This window comes from Oratosquilla oratoria, chromosome 23 (genome assembly GCF_046742065.1).
Source record: "Oratosquilla oratoria isolate Oo_2021 chromosome 23, ASM4674206v1, whole genome shotgun sequence".
In the NCBI taxonomy this organism is placed as follows: Eukaryota; Metazoa; Arthropoda; class Malacostraca; order Stomatopoda; family Squillidae; genus Oratosquilla; species Oratosquilla oratoria.
Genome location: NC_134799.1, coordinates 48,721,890 through 48,736,873, shown reverse-complemented (window position 1 = coordinate 48,736,873; position 14,984 = coordinate 48,721,890). Strand labels below are relative to the sequence as shown.

At 38.5% G+C, this 14,984-nt stretch overlaps 1 protein-coding gene across 1 annotated transcript in view; it reads left to right on the top strand.

Moving 5' to 3' along the window:
* The window catches only part of U2af38 (U2 small nuclear riboprotein auxiliary factor 38), a 100,705-nt gene that overhangs the window by 73,761 nt on the left and 11,960 nt on the right, over positions 1–14,984 (top strand). The window contains exon 5 of the mRNA XM_076207107.1: positions 13,461–13,594. Within this exon, the coding sequence (XP_076063222.1) occupies positions 13,461–13,594 (134 nt within the window). The remainder of the gene's footprint in view (positions 1–13,460; positions 13,595–14,984) is intronic.

The following is a 14,984-nucleotide window of genomic DNA, read 5'->3' as shown; positions in this document are numbered from 1 at the left end:
TGCTTGAGATTATGTATTATGAGTTTTGTCTGACTGTCTATGAAGGGTGTATAGTCTGAGTCTCTGGGAAAGTCTTTCTTATGTCGAATAGTGCGTCGGTCGTCAGGGTGAGAAGTGAGATGGCTTGTCTGTGCAAAATGACGTATGAGTGTGTTTGCTTGTTGTCTGTTTGAGGGTAGATTGTCTGTTGTTGTGATTATTGCTGCGTGAGAGCATGTTGTGTTACTGTTGGATAGTGTAATGCTGTTGAGTGTTTTGTACAATTTGCCGGTGTTTGTTTTGTGATCAAGTGTGTTGATAAAGTTTTGCCAAGTTTGTGTTTTTTGTTCATGTATTTCATTGGCAATCACAGTGTTTAGTGTTTGTATTTGGTCTGCTATGTTTTGAGGGATAGGTGTGGGGGTATTGTATTTAAGCGTGTCTCGTTGTCTGATGAGGCCTTGTATTTCTGGTGTGAAGTTGGGGTTGTGTGATTTTCTGTTGCCTCTAGGGATGTATATCTTGTCTGGATTTTGTATGATTGTATTAAAAGTGTGCACAGCATTGTTCATGTTTGTGATTGGTGTACTGTTAAGTGTTTCAAAATGTTGTTCTGTCTCTTCAGTAAAAGCTTCCCAGTTAGCTCTCTTGTAATTGATTTTCTTGGTGACAATTACTTAATTCAGCATGTAAAAGAGCCCACAAGATATGGAAACTTACTCGATTTATTGATCACTAGCCGCGAAAGCATGGCAACTGATGTAGAAGTCGGTGAATCTGTTGCAAATAGCGATCACAACTTAGTCAGATTCAAACTCCTAAACAATTTTAGAATAGATACTTGTGCTTCTAAAATACCCGATTTCAGTAAAGCTCAGTTCATAGAACTACGTCAGGAGCTTCAGCTTACAGATTGGGAGGAAAAATTAAACGAAAGGCCTGTAGATCAGATGTGGGAAATATTTCAAAATACGCTCACTAAGATGATTCAAACTTACATTCCTTTTAAGGACAGACGTCCCCCAAATCAGGCTCGCCCAAAGTGGCTCGACAAAGAAACTGAAAAAAGTATTGCTCAAAAGAGACAGGCTTATAAGAAATATAAGTGCTCGGGTGCATCTAATGACTATGAAAGTTATGTATCAATACAGAGAGATTTAAAAAAGACAATAAGAAAAAGAAAACGACAATACGAAATGAACATCGCTGAGAAATCCAAAGAGAATCCCAAAGAATTCTATAGTTACATTAGAGATAAAAAGGTTGTTAGGAATCACATTGGTCCACTATTATCTGCTGACGGTCAACTTGAATATTCAAATGAAGGAATGTGTAATCTCTTAAACAATTATTTTAGCTCGGTATTCGTAAACGAAACACCTCAAAGTGAATTCCAAACTGAAACCTGTGAAAAGTCTGGGGTAAACTTACTCACTACGGTAAATATAACAAAAGAAACAATTAAAAGGTGTATAGACAAACTCAAAGTTAATAAAACACCAGGGCCTGACGGTTGGCATCCAAGAATCTTAAAGGAAATGAAAAATGAGATTGTTGTTCCATTAGAAATTATTTTCAAGAAATCCATCATATCCGGAGATGTCCCAAGAGAATGGAAGCTAGCTAACGTTACTCCCATATTCAAAAAAGGTGACAAAAAGAAACCAAATAACTATAGGCCTATCAGTTTGACTTCGATCGTAGGAAAAATAATGGAAACTATCATCAGAGATGCTATCGAATATCATTTAGAAAGTAACCGTTTGATAAATGATAGCCAACATGGTTTCAGACGGAAACGTTCTTGCGTGACTAACTTACTCGAATTCTACAACACAGTTATCTCGAATTATGACAAAAGAAACAATATAGATTTAATATATCTAGACTTTGCAAAAGCTTTTGATACCGTCCCACACGAAAGACTTCTTACTAAATTAGCTTTGCATGGAATAAGTGGTAGCCTATTAGGTTGGACTAGTAATTGGTTGAAAGGTCGAAAACAGAGAGTTGTTTTAAATGGAAAAACTTCTGGATGGAAAAGTGTTGCAAGTGGAGTTCCTCAGGGTTCCGTTCTTGGGCCACTTCTATTCATAGTATATATAAATGATATAGACCATGGACTAAAATCTACTGTTTCCAAATTTGCTGATGATACAAAACTGTGCGGAGTGGCAAATGATCACTCAAACCAATTAGATATTCAAGAAGATTTAGATCAATTACAGCAATGGTCTGAAAAGTGGCTAATGAAATTTAACACAAGTAAATGCAAGGTAATGCACATAGGTAAAAATAACAGTAAGTACGATTACAAGTTATTTGGAAATTCGTTAACAAAAGTGGATAGTGAAAAAGATCTCGGCGTAATTATCAGTAACGACCTCAAATCATCCAAGCAGTGTATTTCAGCCTCTGAGAAAGCAAATAAGATTCTGGGATTGATTGCGCGATCTTTTGATTTCAAAAGTCCATCACTCATTAACAAGCTATATAAATCGTTAGTTCGTCCACATTTGGAATATGCTGTTTCCGTATGGTCACCGAATCTCATTAAAGACATTGACAGACTGGAAAAAGTACAACGGCGAGCCACAAAACTGATTCCAAATATCAAAAATAAATCATACGAAAATCGACTTAAGCACATGAATCTGTTTTCCCTAAAAAAGCGTAGACTCAGAGGTGACTTGATACAGGTCTTTAAGATTTTAAAGGGAATTGACAACATCAAAAGTGACCAAATTTTCACATTGAATGAGAATCAGACAAGAAACAATGGTCTCAAACTGTCCGGAAATAGATTCAATTTGGAAGTAGGTAGAAACAACTTTGCCAACCGTGTAGTTAATGAATGGAATAAACTTCCTGCACAGGTAGTGCAATGTAGTTCAGTTCGAAGCTTTAAGAATCATTTAGATAAATACCTAAGTAAGATGCTGTAATTATTATAATTTATGTTATATTATTTGTTTTTGTTTTGTTATAATTTGTCTGTCTGATTTTCATTTATTATTAGTTATATGTCAATTTATTATCATTTACTATTTACCTGTTTGTTTGATATTCAACTATACCAATGCATTTATTTATGTATTTTAATTGTTATTTACATTGTTATAGTTTTAATTTATTATTAATATGATTTTTTTTTTTTTTTTTTTTTTTTTTTTTTTTTTTTTTTTGCATCCGACCTAGATATGGATCAAAAGGTCTCCTGTCGGCATGCTTTGCCTTTGTAATCCTTTGTATGTGTGTCTGTGGCCAACTGGGGTGCATCTTGTATTGGTGGTGATGATGATTGGAAGGTGGTCAGAACCAAGGGTTCCGACCACTCTCCATGATGTTGTTGGGGTTAGGCAGGGGGAGCAGAAGGTGATATTAGGAGAGGAGGGAGTGTAGAGGGCTTGGTGTGGGATATGTGTATGATTATGTGTGTTGTTCATGATAGTCAATGTGTGAAACTGAGTCTGTATATCAAGCCCTGTGTCTGTGTCAGGGTTGTCGACATACCAGGCAGACGACTTGGCGTTGAAGTCACCACCCATGATCAGGTTGGGGATAGAGGCTAGTTGGCTAAATTGAGGCAGGTAGAACATGTCCAAGTGTTTGTGTATTTGTTTATGTCAGCAAGTGTTGTACAAGTGAGGTGGGCCCAGTTTTTGCACATATTGCACTGAACTGAGCCCTTTGCTCGAAGTAATGGGTTTAGAGCATGTTGGGCATGTGTATTTTGTGGTGGGCCCAGGATTGCTCTCTACATCTCCGGCTAAAAGTAGAAGAAGAGGGGTGATCGCCGGAAAATCACCCCTCGGTGCAGAAAAAACATAACATTGCATGTTGAGAAAAAGGATTGTGGTACTCCCCAAGGCAGTCGTAGCTCCTCTTGGGGATCAGTACCACCTGCGTAGAGCTGGTGGCCAGGGCTGGTTGCCACCGTTTGGCCCCCAACTCTTTTCGTGTCTGTTCATTTACATGCTATTTTTTTTTTCTTTTCTTTGCTAAATAGTAACTACCTTAAAAAATGTGACAAAGAGCAAAATACTCCAAATAGTGTAGCAGACGACACATTTTTCTTAACTTACTAATGACATCTATCACTATTATTTGACAAGTAATACGATTAATATACGTTGCAGAGGAGAGAGAGAACGCAGGAATCCGTTCATGTAGTGGTCAATGGTAGACTAACAACCAGCTTCAAGCTGTGAGTGGTGTTGAGTGCAGTGACAAAATAACCAAAACTAACTCGTACACTTATAAGTTATGTTATAACCCTATTATGAAATAAATTATTTTCATTTATTTATTCAGCAGAGGACTTGTGATCCAATTATGTTATGTTAACCTCTTCACCCCGTGGCACATCGCACGTCTGGCAGCATTAGCTGCCCGACGTGCGATGTTGCGTCATAATAATCGCATTATAAAAAATAAAGTCAGTGCTCAATCATTCGTTCTCTTTCACCCGTGAATTTTGATAACCATAGAAAATATGATGAAGCCAGTTTAGAGAGAATGAAGGTTACTTAGGTATGACTACAATAAATATAAGACGCTGACGTCGGCATCATCGCGTACCCATTTGCTCCTCATGACGCCTACGTAGGCGTCACCGTATGGAAGTGGTTAATTGTGATAGAAAAAATAAATTAAAAAAATAATCGCATTTTTTTTTATTTTTTTATAAACTTGTTTCTTATGATTTTTTTTTTTTTTTTTTTTTTTATCGTCCAAATTTTTTCAGATATTAAATATTTAGTATATAAAAACAGGTGCAAGTATGTTATTCATCCCTCCACATATGTGCATCTATCTTATTCAAAGAGGCATTAGACAGAGTATAAAAATAAACATGTAATTGACCATTTTAGTCACTGTCAGATGCTGCAAGCCTGCAACAAGTGTAGATACTGTATATGGGCCAGTATGGCAATTGGCTGGCTACCTTACAAAATTTACCTTTTATCTTAGCATACTCTTCAAAGATTAAACACTCCAATTTGCCTAAACATAGATCCGCCACTTGGACAGTGGAAAAGGGGTTAACATAGTAATGGGGGGAAACTGTTGTACTCCCTGCCACCCATCAAGGCTCAGAGCTTACTTTCTACCTGACTTTTTGCTCGCTATCCATTAACTTTAACCTACAATCATACAACGTAATTGGATCACAAGCCCTCTGTTGAATACATAAATGAAAATAATTGATTTAATAATAGGGTTATAACATAACTTATAAGTATACGAGTTAGTTTTGGTTAGTTTGTCACTGCACTCAACACCACTCACAGCTTGAAGCTGGTTGTTAGTCTACCGTCGACCACTACGTGAACAGATTTCTGCGTTCTCTCTCTCCTCTCCAACGTATATTAATTGTATTACTTGTCAAATAATAGTGATAGATGCCATTAGTAAGTCAAGAAAAATGTGTCGTCTGTCACACTATTTTGAGTATTTCGCTGTTTGTCACATTTTTAAGGTAGTTACTAATGAGGAAAAAAAAAGCATGTATATGAACAGACACGAAAATGTAATATAAAAGAATACTGGGCGAGTTGCTATTCTTGTCTGAAACATTTTTAAAACTGTGCCAAAACTAAGTGGGGCAACTGTACATTGTAAAATAAATAAAACACATCAAAACATGAAACCACAGAAAATGGAAGTGCCCTAACACCATAGAAAACCTGAAGTGAAGGGTATACTGATTTATTTGATATTCTAACATAGAATTTTTTTTGTAATATGGTTCTTTTCATTGCTGAGTTATTTGAAAACAAAATATATTAAAAAAAAAAATGAAAATATCCATTTTTTTTTGTCGTTTTTTTTTTTTTTTTTTTTTTTTTTGTGCAAAAAAAAAAAACACATTTTTTTCTGAGCTGCATCTCAAGGACTTATGTATGATTGTAGGTTAAATTTAATGGATAGCGAGCAAAAAGTCAGGTAGAAAGTAAGCTCTGAGCCTTGATGGGTGGGGGGGAGTACAACAGATCTGTGTTTAGGCAACGTCCGGGGTCATTATTGGAAATTGGAGTGTTTAATCTTTGAAGAGTATGCTAAGATAAAAGGTAAATTTTGTAAGGTAGCCACCCAACAGCCATACTGGCCCATATACAGCATCTACGAGTACACTTGTTGCAGGCTTGCAGCATCTGACAGTGACTAAAATGGTCAATTACAGTCGAACCTCGAAAGCCCAGACTAATTGGGGGGAAGGGTGGTCTGGTCATGCCAAAGGTCCGGTCATCGAAAATGTCGCCCTAACACCTGTAGTTTTTCATAGCGGTATACGTATAGGTAATGTATAATATGGCATAGAAACACATAAGAATAATACCATAACACTGTAATAATAACAATACTGTAATAATAATGCTATAATACTAATAATTCTGTAATAATAACTGTAATACAGGCATGTAAATGTACTGTATATGCAGTGTACTGTACTGTATTTTTTATTACTTACACTGTAAATATCGGAAGGTATGCACGCGGACAGTGGTGGCGGCCAGGGTTGCCGCATTTTCTACACTGCCGTGTAGAATGGGAGTGTTGCCATACCATGGCATACATTTTTCTCGGGCGTGTGCAGACTTTCATAGCAAGATATACTTGTCAAACTTTGACAAAATGTTGGTTCTAGTTTTTTATTCTTGAATGTATATAAGGCCCCCATGCCCTAACATATTCAGTAAGATATAATTTTTTTTTTTTTTTTTTTTATCGGTAAAATAAAGCTGAAACTTTAGCGTAGAATTTTTTTCTACACCGTAAAAACGTATCTTTTGGGGTATAATATTTTATAAGTAACACAATTACAAATAAAAGTCATATTTTGATGTACCATTTATTATTTGATAACTAGTTCTATGATTTTTAAAAAAAAGTTTGAGTTTTTGAATATTTTTAACAGCCCGCTGATATGTAGAAAAAATTTCCTCATGTCCTTGTGCAGTTGCCACATGCCGCTATTTTACTACATTTTGGTACAAAATTCTACGAAACGGCAGCCCTGGTGGCGGCTTGACTGGGCCGGATTTGAGTACACGTGTACGGCCGTCGCTGCCACCTACTGGACCAATAGGGAACTTTGCTTGAAAAGTCCGCCCTTTACTCATTTCGACCGGTCATACGAGGGTCCGGGCATTCGGGGTCCGAGCTTTCGAGGTTCGACTGTACTTGTTTATTTTTATACTCTGTCTAATGCCTCTTTGAATAAGATACATACACCAAGGCTTTTTCCCCCTTACAAGGGAGGTAGCCAAAAAGGAAAAGGCATAAAATCATTCCCACCCATTCCATCCCTGAATACACTCCACACCCCTCCACCCTCCCTCTTATCTTAGCACCTCCTGGATGACGGGTCATCCCTGCACCTTGTCCAATGCCCTGGGTCAGAAGCAGTGTCACAAGACACAGCGCATCCACAGCAAGGCCGCTTCATTAAATCGGCGACCTCCACTCTCCGTCCCCCCATGCATAAAAGGAGAAGACGGGGAGAAATCCCTTCAGGCTGAGTCAAATTTTGCTCACACATACTACCTCACCCCCCCATCCCCCCACCCATTCTACCTCATGCATCACAACATCATCCATATACAACCATTCTCCATTCACCCGTCTTCTGTCCTCTCCCGTCCTTCCTCAACAGACATTCCCCTCTTCCCCAAAGCCCCCTTCACCCCATCCATCCACCTCATCCTAGGACGTCCCCTCATGTTCACTCCCTCCACATCTGCCGTCCATACCTCTTTTACTACTCTTTCTTCACTCATTCTTTCCATGTGTCCAAACCATCCTAATACTCTTTCATCAACCCTATCTCCCAACTCCCTTTCCGATCAGTACTCCCCTTCCTTTGTCCCCAATCTCTCCTTTCCCCCCCTCTAACCCAGATCCTACACCTTCCCCATTACCACCCCAACCTCAACCCCAAACGGAAACATACAACACATACAAAACACACAACATCAACATATTACAACACAACATTGACGGTATTAACACGAAAAAACATGAACTTGAACACTTTCTTAAACAACACAACATACACATTGCGATTATACAAGAAACAAAACTAAGACACTCACACAAAACACCATCATTTCATAATTACACCACCATCAGACAAGAACGGACCAACGGCAATAGCGGTGGACTCATCACCCTGATCCATCACTCCATCTGTTTTGTGGACACAAGTGCCACAACCAAAATTCTCCTCCCTACCACAGATAACAGAACAGAAATCCAATCCATTCGAATCCGCACAGGCAACAAATCAACACTGACAATAGTTAACATGTACATTCCCCCAAATCATCCCCCACAGTTCCAAACACCTTCAGGCCTCAATTTAGCCAACTAGCCTCAATCCCCAACCTGATCATGGGTGGTGACTTCAACGCCAAGTCGTCTGCCTGGTATGTCGACAACCCTGACACAGACACAGGGCTTGATATACAGACTCAGTTTGGCACATTGATTATCATGAATAACACACATAATCATACACATATCCCACACCAAGCCCTCTATACTCCCTCCTCTCCTGATATCACCTTCTGCTCCCCCTGCCTAACTCCAACAACATCATGGAGAGTGGCCGGAACCCTTGGTTCTGACCTTCCAATCATCATCACCACCAATACAAGATGCACCCCAGTTGGCCACAGACACACATACACCAATTACAAGAGAGCTAACTGGGAAGCTTTTACTAAAGAGACAGAACAACATTTTGAAACACTTAACAGTACACCAATTACAAACATGAACAATGCTGTGCACACTTTTAATACAATCATACAAAACACAGACAAGAGATACATCCCTAGAGGCAACAGAAAATCACACAACCCCAACTTCACACCAGAAATCCAAGACCTCATCAGACAACGTGACACACTTAAACACGATACCCCCACACCTATCCCTCAAAACATAGCAGACCAAATACAAACACTAAACACTGTGATTGCTAATAAAATACACGAACAAAAAACACAAACTTGGCAAAACTTTATCAGTGCACTTGATCACAAAACAAACACCAGCAAATTGTACAAAACATTCAACAGCATTACACTATCCAACAGTAACACTACACACTCTCACGCAGCAATAATCACAACAACAGATAATCTACCCTCAAACAGACAACAAGCAAACACACTCATACGTCATTTTGCACAGACAAGCCATCTCACTTCTCACCCTGACGACCGACGCACCATTCGACGTAAGAAAGACTTCCCCACAGACTCAGACTATACACCCTTCATAGACAGTCAGACAAAACTCATAATACATAATCTCAAGCACTCATCAGCCTGTGGCCCTGATAACATAAGTAACATCCACCTAAAACACATTGGACCACAAGGTATGCACGCACTCACAAACATTGCAAACTACAGCTATTCACACAACACTATACCTGACATCTGGAAGCATGGTAAAATAATCACCATTCCAAAACCGAACAAAGACCCAACAATCCCAACATTGCACCGCCCAATCACACTTCTCTGCACCCCCTCTAAAGTCATCGAATGCCTAATACTTAAACTTGTCACACCACATATTCCCCTTGCTGACTCACAACACGGTTTTAGGCCACTACACTCCACAAACACTCTTCTGATAAACCTCACACAAAGAATTTTAGATGGCATCAATTCAGATAGGCCCCACCACAGAACACTTCTCATAACATTAGACATTAGTAAAGCTTTTGATGCTATCCCCCGCCACAACCTAACAAATAATAAATATAACACAGACATGCACAATAACACCAAAAGATGGCTGGCCAATTATCTGGCAGGTAGGAATGCTTACGTGTCATATAATGGCCAATCATTGCACATCAGAAACATTAAGAATGGAGTACCACAGGGCTCTGTTCTATCCCCCACACTATTTAATCTATACATGCATGACTTACCCACACCAGACAACTCAGACTGCATTATACACAATCATGCACGCAAACAACACAACATACACTCTATAAAGGATTTGTGGGAAAACCCAGTTTCGGCTGTGGCCTTCCTTGGAGAGACGGGACTGCTCGGACAGACAGTCTAGGGAACGACAACAACAACAACAACAACTCAGAAATACAAATCTCTTCCTACGCAGACGACATAAGAATCACATGCACACATCGTAACACAGACAAAGCTGCAGAAATAATCCAGCCATACCTTGATACGCTCAACACATGGTTCATCACAAACAGACTCAAAATAGCTCCAACCAAATCTACAGCAACACTTCTCACCAACTGGACAATATAACACAAATACATACCTCATCTCTACATCAACAACACTCTAATACCACACACAAACACACCGAAAATTCTTGGTGTAACATATGATACATCCATGTCTTTCAAACAACACATCACAAACATAAAAAACAAATGCACACCTAGACGTAACGCACTTAAGTCAATCACTGGAACAACATTTGGACAAAACAAAGAAACTAATATAACAGTATACAAACAATGCATACGCTCAGTGTTGAATTATGCGAGTCCTGCATGGGCTCCTAATCTAAGTGAGACACACCACAACACCCTTCAAATCATACAAAACAAAGCCCTAAAAATAATTACAGGCTGCACAAATACAACACCTACAGACCATTTACACCATGAAACAAAAGTCCTCAAAGTCAAGGACCACCTCGACATGAGAGGCGCACAAACACTTGCCGCAGCCACCACAAACACATCACACCTGCTACACTACATAGCAGAACACCCACACACACCAAGAAACATTAAAACAACACCCAAAGACCTTTATTACGCACAAATACTCTCTTCTCTTCCTCCACAACCACCAAATACCAGCCTCTGGAAACATATTCATAATCATATCACTCACTGCTCCATTAACACACAGAAAGACAACACACTGCTGCATGCCAGACCCCCTGATATCCACCCTTCTGAATCCTCTCTTCCACGAAAGGACAGAGTCCACCTGGCCAGACTGCGGTGCGGCCACCACCCAGCACTTCTAAGCTATCAGAAGAGGCTGGATGACCGCATTGTGAACAGCTGCCCAGGATGTAACACTTCACCCCATACCATACAACACATAATGGAAGACTGCATTATACACAATCATGCACGCAAACAACACAACATACACTCTATAAAGGATTTGTGGGAAAACCCAGTTTCGGCTGTGGCATTCCTTGGGGAGATGGGACTGCTCAGACAGACAGTCTAGGGAACGACAACAACTCCCTTTCCACCCCCGTTCTCCTCCTCACCTCCTCATTTCTCACGCTATCTAGCCTAGTAACCCCCATCATACTTCTCAGACACCTCATCTCAAACACATTCAAACTCCTTCTCTCTTCCTCTCTTATGTTCCATGTTTCTGCCCCATACAATGCTGTTGGCACAATCACTCCTTCATACAGTCTCCTCTTAGCATCCATTCCCAAATGTCTATTCCTCATTACACTCTTCAATCCACCAAGGCATTTACTCACTTCTCTCAATCTACATTCTACCTTTTCCTGCCACATTTGCACCCAAGTATCTAAAACTATCCACTTCCTCCAGGTTGCTCTCCCTTAATGCTCACTTCCAGTCTACTGCCACTTTCACCCCTTGTACATCTCATCACCTTACTTTTACCCACATTTATCTTTAGCTTTCTTCTATCACATACTCTCCCAAACTGTGTCACCAACTTCCTCAGGAGGGATGAATAACATACTTGCACCTGTTTTTATATGCTAAATATTTAATATCTGAACAAATTTGGACGAGATTAAAGATAGAATAAAGTAAATAAATTTAAATGACATGGATGAAGGTATTGAAAGTTTCATGAACTTCTTTGCAGATGACTCGAAGTTATTAAAGAGAATAAACTCCTAAATAGACTGTGACTCATTACAGAGTGATCTGAACAAAGTCTTAGAGTGGAGCAAGAGATGGGAGGTAGAATTCAACATCAAGAAGTGCAGTATAATTGAATTTTGAAAAAGCAAGAAGAGAATATCTGGACAGTATAAAATTGACGGAAAAGAAGTAAAGAAAGTAAATTCTGAAAGGAACCTAGGAGTAATCATCAAAGACATGTGACCAGATAAACATATAAATAAAATAGTCAGAGAAACATACAATTTGTTGAGATCAGTAAAGGTGGCCTTTAAATACCTGGATAAAGAAATAATTAAGAAAATATTACAAACACTGATAAGGTCAAAACTGGAATATGCAGCGCTGATATGGTCACCCAGTACAAAAAAAAAGAACATAAGAAAATTAGAAAGAATACAAAGAGCAATGACAAAGATGGCCCCAACACTCAAACCTGACCTATGAACAAAGACTGACTGAACTGGAATTGCCAACCCTGGAACAAAGAGAATGAGGGGATCTACTAACCATCTACAGAATTATGAAAGGAAAAGAACGCCTTGATAGAGAGGACTTATTAAAGTGGGACAGAGGAAAAACAAGAGGACATGCAATGAAACTCAAAAAGGATAACTACAGAAGAGACCTAAAAAAGAACAGCTTCCCACATATATGGAACAAATTAGATGAAAATATAGTGTGTGCAAACACAATGCAAGAATTTAAGAATTCCTCCTAGTTTGTTACTTCAAAGAATTTTTCTCAACCCTAAGTAATCTGCTTTCCTTGAATTGAGTCTCCCTTGCCTGTGTGATTCATTCCTTGACTCTATTTCCTCATCCTCCAGCTGAAATTCAATTGTAATATGATCACTTTTTCCATTTGAGCAAAGATAGTTCAAGGCACTGATGATACTCTTTGGTTGGCAACATAAATCTTGTGAGATTGTCATCTCCTTTTACCAGGTCACTTCCTTTACCCACTGGGTTATTGTGTTCTCCATTGCTATACTCAACAGGGTACTTCCCCAGGAATCTGGTTTGCCATTTGCTTCCCATTCTTCCCAGTTCACCTCACAGCAATTAAAATTTCCAATAAGGACTAAATTGATACTTAGTTCAATATTTTTCTTTAGGAAAAGAGCAGTATCCAATAACATTTCTTGATGTTCAGTTTCATATGCCACAATGAAGTTTCTTTTATTGTGCCCTTTAGCACTAATCTTTCAGTGAATTGCTTCAGCCTTGCCTTCACTTGGATTTGCTTCATCCATCTTTATGTCACTTCACACCACAAACACCCTCCACCCTTTTTATCTTGTCTCTTCTCCTGGTGTATATATTGTTCTCCAGCTGTATCTCAACATTTTTGGGGAGTTTAGTCCTCCTCTATCTTTAGGTATGAAGTGGGTTTGTTGCTTTGATTTAACCAACCCAATTTACGGACAATATAGTATTTGTGGATAGTACTTGTGAATGTAACACAATATGCAGACTTGCAGTATACAAATATTTAAAACTTCTTGAAGTGAAAAGTAGAAAAGGCTGTTTAACACTTTTTCATATTACAGTTTCGGTATGAAGAAGATGCTGAGAAAGCTGTTGCAGATTTGAATAACAGGTGGTTTGGCGGTCGAGCCATATATGCAGAACTTAGTCCAGTAACAGATTTCCGTGAAGCATGTTGTCGCCAGTATGAGATGGGGTAAGTATTTTTATTGTTATTAATGTTTACTGTTGTGAGACAGGTGAAGGCATTCATTAAGGGAGTGTTGCCAGTGATCATTTGAAAAATTCTGGTACATGAGCGAATTTTAAGCAAACATTTCAAAAGAATATGATGGTGGCAACACTCATACAAAGTTATACAGCTGTATTTCACTTCTATTTTTTTATACAGCATAAGATAGATAAAATACTGGCAACTTCTGGCAACCCCATTGCATAAAAAACATTCTGTATATTGAAATAGCATCAACATTTCTATAGCTATATCACTTTTTGCTACAGAATTGTCTTTATGGAGATATTTGGCAATTCCTCCCCCCAGCATACCCCACAAAGACAGTGGACAGGGCACCAGTACTCTTGAAAAAGTCAAAGTTAGGTAACGTCGCTCCTGGCGCTCTCACCGTACATAACAATTTTGATTCCTCTCCCTATATTGTTGCTGTGATCATGGAAAAATTAACAAGAAACAAGAGAGTGAAACAGCAGAATATAGAGAGGGCCCATGAATGCATGACATAGAAACAAGAAGGAAAAAGAAAGAGGAGAAAAGCAGCACAGCTACACCCAGCACTCCGCAAGCATGTACTAGCCACGCCCACCTTACACCACCCACACCACACCACTCACCCTCACCTCACACCTCATCAGCAAAGAAAAGGAAATTGGAGATTTACTATACATTGCAACCATCAAACAAACGGTCGCAAAAATTTAAATCCCCCGTCCTGTAAAGTCTATATTTTTGTTCTTTCTGTTGTAATATCTTTGGTTGTTCTTTATGGATTTTTGTCATTTTTGTTTCATTTGAAAGAAAACATCATGGTCTTTATTTTCTACTGTAAAAATAAAAGAAATTTGAATTAAAAAATATATGAAACCTGAATTTTGCAGCATTTTTGAATTATTTAGAGAAATAAATTAATAAAAAATCAGAGTTATTAGTTTGAAAAAATATATTGAATAAGATTTGTTCCCTAGACTCTAAGCTTTTATTTCATACCAATCTGAATGATGTGGAAGGATTTTCCTGTAAGTAATTAGAGCTTCCCTAGAGCTCACTATATCTTCATTAGATATTCACTAAGAAATTACACACTAATTTAAGGGGTATTTATACCCATATTCAATTAACACATATTTGAAGAAGATAAATTCACCTGCTAGAGTAGGTGAATTTTTCTTCTTCAAATATGTGTTAATGCGACACTCCCTTAAAGTGTAATGTAGATGTGTTTAGGTGATATATATAAATTCATTGTGGTGTATTTGTTGTTGAGAGCAGTCAAGAGTTTTTACGAGAGTAGTAGAGCCTGTATTAGAATAAGAAATGGAGAGAGTGAGTGGTTTTAGGTAAAGATAGACTG